Genomic DNA, 7,236 nt, shown 5'->3' on the forward strand with positions numbered 1-7,236 from the left:
TAAAGAGGTGATCTAGACAAAAACACCCTTTGAACATTTTTGCAATTTGACAATTAGAGATATACTAGTATATATGAATCAAAACAGATCTTAAAGGGTCTACTGACTATTAGTCCATAATGATATCATATATAAAGTCAAAATGTGGTATTGGAACGATTATAATGTAACTTTTTTTTAATAGCCAGGTTATAAATTTAAGATAATTGGTTGCAACTCCTTTAGACAAAATTGTCCTTTTCGGGTTTTTGGCTGTTCTGTTTCGGTCATTTTTTCGTGCTCTTTGGTGTTTGATATATTTAGATTTTGATACTTGTGATCTCGAGCGTCACTTAATTTAAAAGTAATCATAGAAACACGCATTATGTGCTCTGGTAAATAGTATCATACGTATATTCCATCCATAAGAAGTAAACTTAAGCATATAAATTACAATGTGCACACATTTACCTAGTATGAATTATTTATTTGAATAATTATACAGGCATTTTATCTTTCCCTTATACAAACATACATAACATAATGTGGAATGTATTCCGAACCTTTTTGCAGAAACATAATTATGTGAATAACAATTGCAGAACTGCACTGATTTTAATGTTTGTATATCATATCACTTAATACTGCACCATCGAAACTTCAACGACAACATTTGTGTCCTCATCTAAAATTATACCAATAAACTCATCATCGATACCAGGATTTAAATTGTGTACGCAAGACGCGAGTTTCGTATACAAATGACACATAAGTAACGCTCAAATCAAAAAGTAAAAAAGGCCAAATAAAGTACGACAGAAAAGAGTTTTTCTAAAGAGAAACAGTTCTTGTATTTATGCCTTTAAAGTTTTTTAAAGGCTGTCACTATGACTTGAGTTTAAGAACAGCACAACAACGGCTATGCCTTTGTTTTTGATGTCGGTAAATGTGTGATATGATCTTATGTAATAAATTAGTACAACCAATCATTCGTTTCCTTCAAAAGGAAGCTATTGTATTAATTTCGTTTTTTAATCTTCTGGTCTCATGTCAGAGTATATAAAATTCAGCAATTCATCTAAAGATCTGATTTCATACGACTGAGGTGCACGAACTTCCTTAAGGTGTTTACCCTTCAAGCTTCCCCCAACTAGATATTCCTTGCCTATTTTACTTTGTGCCCATTTAATTATTTTATCCATCGTTGGTGTTTCTACACTAACGATTTCTGCTATACCTTTCATAACAACAAGACCAAATGGAATGTCCTCTGTCATGTAGCGATATTCAAAATCTGGAACATATCCATTTTCTACAGCGTTCATTGGATGTACAAATTGAGAATATGATTGATTTGTTCTCATACACGTCATTACTGAACTATCATCTGATATTTGTTTATAGTAACGCTGTTTAAACCAATCATGTATATGAATTACGTCAGACATATCCATATCTCTTTTCATGTCTGATATCCTCTTTGCCGTTGCCACTAATTCATCACTCAAGTTTGACATGATGTCAGCTTGTTCCTCATTCACTGATTTAAAATATGAGGGCACTTCAGGCAGAGGTTGTCCATCCCAGTCTTTCCATTTACCGTACATGAGAGGAGGATGAAGAATGGAACCAGCCATCAATGAAACAGAGAGGAAATTAGAAGCTAGTTTTATTACGGGTTTTTCACCGAGTATATATTGTAATGTTTCAATTACTTGAAATGGAAGTGTAAAGTCAATACCTGTAAGCATTGTGGCATATACTACGTCTTTTTTCCCAAACAAGCGAACATGTTTACCATAGTCCACAACACGACATCCCCATGGTAAAGAGTCGAAACCAACGATTGTACATATTCTGGATTTATTTCCTAACACGTACTTACATTGAAGTTCAAATCCTGCATGGCCTGGAAGACCGACTACTAGCATGTTAGGTTTGATGTAAGGAAGTATTGTACGGATATAAAGTTCATGACGATATGCCGGGGCGACAATAAAAACGACCTGTATTTGATCCATTGCTGCGGCAGCGTCGTTCGTTACAAATGACGGTGATGATTCGATATTCTTCACTGAACCATCTGGTTGTGTAGCAGACATAGTCAGGCATCCTTCCTTAAGAGAACTGTTCCAACGCTCAGCTGAACCATCATGCAATGTGAGTACGCTAACTTCGATATTCTTTCTTTGTGATGCAAATACTGATAAACAATGAGCGCCGTTTCCTCCACCACATATAATGATTTTTAGTTTTGTATCCATCACCACTGATGTACCTGGAAATAAAAGAAAACTGTAATAATGAAATTTCTTTTATTAGTTTAATCCCATTGGCTGGTGGTTTGGGGAGCACATGAGATCATCCCCGTTTTCTGGTGGGGTTGGTGTTGCTCAATCTTTAGTTTTCTATGTTGTGTTTTGTGTACTGTTATTTGTCTTTTTGGTCTTTTATTTTTTATTTTTTTTTGGGCCATGGCGTTGTCAGTTTATTTTCGACTTATGAGTTTGAATGTCCCTTTGGTATCTTTCGCCTCTCTTTTGCGCCGTGCCTCCATGATTTTGAATAAGATATAAAAGATAAATATGAGTAGTTCATTTCGCTACATACATTATTGTTTAGGGACTTGCCGAAGCTTTTTTGTCGCATGTACGCGGCTTTATAGTTTTGACATCAAAACGCGATTTCGAAGATACTGCCTCTTTGAAAGACATATTTTTGTTATTATAATTATTATGCATAACCGAACATACGAAATGAACAGAGAAAACTCTTTGTGATTGGTTAGTGGTCCATGTCATAAAGTCCGTTCCACTGATCTGTGTAAAAGCAAACTTCGAATTCTCTCATATCTATTCCTATTGTATAAGAAAATCTATAGTTTTTTTTTCATAATGTTTTTGTTATGTATATTGTTGTATACACACACACACACATATATATATATATATGTATTAGCGACAATAAGTAAAACTAGGCATTGGCCTTAAATCATAGGCAATAAGCTAATGCCTTGCATTAAGTTATTGGCTGAAATTTTCAGGCATTAAACTTATTTCCTGAAATCTGACGATGATTATTTAACTTGTTGCCAAACATCATTTCCGGCAATAAGGGAACTTTGGGATTTTTCCTTTATCTTCCATGTAAATGTAAAATCGGTTAAATATTCTTGATGTAAAGTTGTGTTTATATTATCGTCCAAATATTAATATACATTAATTTAACAGATATTCAAATTTTATTATTTTTTTCATATTCATAACAAAATTAACTTGTATTTCTTTGAACAAAAATTGATATGTTACAAACAAGTGATTGTATCTGATAAAAAGAGGGGGATTGATGATTCTATCTGAAAATGTTTTGACGAAAATTCAAACTTCACTGGTCGAGCTGGTTTTGGTCTGGTCAATGGTAAAAACAAAGGTAAGGGGAATGACGAGGAAACTTTGAAAAATAATACGTTTTTCTAGAGGAATTGCATGGTACTTTGGAAAAGGCACATAAACAGGTCATGGCGACAAAGACCATATGATTTAACCAACTTAATACTGCCTATGCAAATAGTGATCGTGATTCCATCAATCCATGGATATGCAATTATTTTTCGTGATTTCATCGAACTATTTCTTTCACATTGTGAAAATTGTAACATGAAAAAAAGTATTTAGGAATGGGAGAAGTAATTAAAGCCATTTTAACCAAAGAGTTCAACATTAGAGGACAGGTTGATTTTAATGGATTTCCAATCAAACTCAAATGGAAACTATAAATTTCTAAAAAATCACCTAACAAACGTTTTTAACATTAGAGCTATCACGTAAAAATGTCCTTCAGAGGTGACTTTCGACTTATTTGATGTTTACACAATTTTTGGTGCGCCTAATAAACTGCAAAGTGACAATAGTAGTGAATTTACAGCTTTGGTTATATCCGAGTTAAAACTAAGGTAGCCAGAACTAGGGATAAAGATTCCACCACTGCATCAAGTGTGTTACGTTATTTCGCCATTTGAGACAGTTAAATTTTAAAATTCAAAACGCGAGGCTTGCCGAGCTTTTTGAATATTTAAAACTTTACTGTTGAGAGTGGAGAAATATCGTAATACACGAGATATAGTGGTGGAATCTGTTTCTCTAATGATTTTTAGACGATATCTAAACAAAGTTTTTCCTTCTTTTTCAAAGATTTGCAGAAAGTTGTGTTCTTTATATGTTACGTCATCAGCCTTTTTTTCACGACGTTAAAGGAGGAAATTCAGTAGAAATCAAGAAAACTGACGCTATTATTAAACTTGGACCAATCATTTGCTGAGAACAAAGTTTTCTCTATAGATGAGAAATATTTTTCTCACACTGATCGAGAAATGTGAAAATAGCATAAAAATTAGAAACTTTGTTTCAGGTAGTTGACATTTTAAACTTCAGTTCTTGTCGTGTTATTATGTACTTAAGGTATTTTAACTTTGAATAAATGTATTTTTATTTACTTTCAATTACATATTAGGCATTACGATTTATGCCTGGACACATTTTTCAGGATTTAAGTTGATTTTAAGAAAATGACTAATGCCTAACATCATTTAGGCAACAGGCTTACCGCCTAGGCGTTAGCTTATTGTGAAGGATTTCAGCTTAATGCCTATTTTCATTTATTGCCGCTAAGATATATATATATATAACGTATAATTTTTATACATACCACTCTACAATGATACAATACAGATAAAGATCACAAGGATGTATTTATACATTGTTAACGATCATGTACACATACAGGTAACAGATATAATGTGGAGGTGAATGTACATTCATTTATGTTAGATAATCATACACATTGATAAGCGTCTGTAGTGTTCATGTGTGACCACGTATTTATTTTGTTTCCTTTGTTCTTTTTTTCTATTCGTTTGTGATGTTTTGGCAATATTGTAACTTACAAATGTTTGTCTCTCCTTCATAAATATTTATTTCCTTTCTTCTGTATCAATATGAAAATCGTTGTAACAAACATGGAAAGTACTTAGTTAATAATATATTTCAAATTGAAAAACAGCACAGAAAGACAGGACCTGACATGCATAAAAATGGTCGGCAGTAATATTATACATTTCTCATATGTATTTGGTCTCTTGCACAATAAAAAAACATTGAATGTACAGAAAGCATATATTGACCAACGAGATACATAAGACACGTTTACATGGTTAATACTTCAAGCCCGCCTCCTAGTGCGTGATTTTCTCGCTGCGTTGAAGACCCATTGGTGGCCTTGGGCTATTTTCTGCTCTTTGGTCGGGTTATTGTCTCTTTGACACATTCCCCGTTTCCATACTCTATTTTATAATACGACAATGTTGTCGGTGCATTTCATTTGCGCGCATTACCATTATATTTGAGCGTTAATATAATTAAGTTTGCGAGCAGCATTTAATTACATTTGTTAGTATTCACTTTACAGGTAAAATTATGAAAACACCGGTAAAAAAGTACGAACAAAAATACCGAACTCCAAATTAAATTCAAAAAGGGGAATACCTATCAAACCTGACAAAATCAAACGCTCGACTTTATCAACGAACGGATAATTGCATGTGTTATATGTAAAACGAATGCTCTCAAACGAAAAATATGTAATCTCCAAATCTTTTGTGTCCAGAGCGTTTTTTTTTTCTGAATTTACCTTCATCTGGAACGATCAAAATTTAAAAAAAAACCTTTTGATCTAAATCAGGTAAACAGGTACATGATTAATAGGGAACAAAAAATAATTGTAAAATCCATTTGAGATTGACTATGCTTTATCATTTTCTTACTTTATTAAATTGAAGCACAGAAAGTATCTCTACACACTTCATGTCTTGTTCTCAAACGAAAGATATGAAATTAAAACTCAAAAAGGTATGTTTTTTTTTATTTTCTCCTTTTTTTCTTCTTCGGTTTTACGTTGCTAACAGAAAAATAATAAAGTGGTACATTGCAACAATAAAAACCTAGACATATTCTATAGGTTATTATTGATATTGAGTTAAAGATATGAAGTTATATTGATACTTTAGAGTTCTTTTGTTTTGCGAAATTATACATGACGTTTTATATTAATTGTAATTTCGATTTATAAACAACAACAAGAAAAAGGCAATCAGAAATATTAAGAATTAAAGAGACAACAGTGCGCCAGTACTTTGAATAACATGCGGCAAACAGAGAAATTAACTACAGCAAAAAGATTACATACACAGGTATTGATTTAAATAGCTTTCAACAACGAAATAAGTGATTAAAAGATATTAATTGCTTTTAACATTGAAGTATTTCTTTATCATATAACAGCTATATGCTTAATCTTAATGCACGCCTTCGAAATATATTTAATACTGGTGACTGATATTAGATGGTCAAACTCGTATTGAAAAGCAAGTTTGCTTCATGAAATGATAAAATCTGTACTTGATTGGAAACATCAATTACGCTATTAATAAATACACCATTTAAAAAAGTAGATCCGTGTAGATAGATGTTTTTGTAAGTTTTTCTAGTTTGTTACCAACATGTGCCTGATAATCGGAAATAAACTCAACTTTTAGGATATAAAATGATAAGATGAGTGTATTTAAAAAAAAAACTATCAAACTAGCATTCTTTACGACATTACTATTATTTTTTGTTTTGAAATAACGCTTCTCTGGATTGTTTTGTTTATTTTGTTGATGTTCTCATCTTAAATCAAAGGACAAATGTCAGTGAAAATAAGTCAAATATTGTACCTATCGTACTGAGTAATGATAACTTAATGAATATTTAACAAAAAGAAAATAAATATTTTATGAAAGATAGATTATGTGATAATTTAATGAAATATGATATCTTGAAGTTCGTTTGAACAGCACATTGCTTTTGACATTAAAATATCTCTTCACTTTATAAATGCATTGAAATGGATACTAAAATTTAATGACATTGGACGGTCATGCGTGGCAGGGAAGAAATTACATTTTTATTTCATAAAAAATCTTTTCTCCCAATAGTTAAAAAACTTTTAACAATAATTTGTTTTTTTTTTGTTTTTTTTTCATTTATTTATTCACTACTTAATTCATCATGTTTATGATTACGGAATTAACATTTTTTTATATCATAGTTATAAAAAAAATTAAATGAGAAATTTAGAAGAAGAAATCAGGAAGAAAGTTTTATGTCATAATTTATCTGTATATAGGGTCCAGTTTTATTAATATTGTGAGCAAGAAATTTA

General features: G+C 31.6%; 1 protein-coding gene across 1 annotated transcript; it reads right to left on the reverse strand.

Annotated features, from left to right (window-relative positions):
* Nucleotides 1-445: 445 nt before the first annotated feature.
* Nucleotides 446-4,747, reverse strand: LOC127711639 (opine dehydrogenase-like). Its single transcript, XM_052217745.1, has 2 exons — nucleotides 4,684-4,747; nucleotides 446-2,257 (listed from the first exon to the last, which is right to left on the reverse strand). Exon 2 carries the CDS (start codon nucleotides 2,241-2,243, stop codon nucleotides 1,011-1,013), a length of 1,233 nt encoding a protein of 410 aa, XP_052073705.1. The 5' UTR covers nucleotides 2,244-2,257; nucleotides 4,684-4,747; the 3' UTR covers nucleotides 446-1,010.
* Nucleotides 4,748-7,236: the final 2,489 nt, after the last annotated feature.

This window comes from Mytilus californianus, unplaced genomic scaffold (assembly GCF_021869535.1).
Source record: "Mytilus californianus isolate M0D057914Y unplaced genomic scaffold, xbMytCali1.0.p SCAF_8, whole genome shotgun sequence".
Classification (NCBI taxonomy): Eukaryota; Metazoa; Mollusca; class Bivalvia; order Mytilida; family Mytilidae; genus Mytilus; species Mytilus californianus.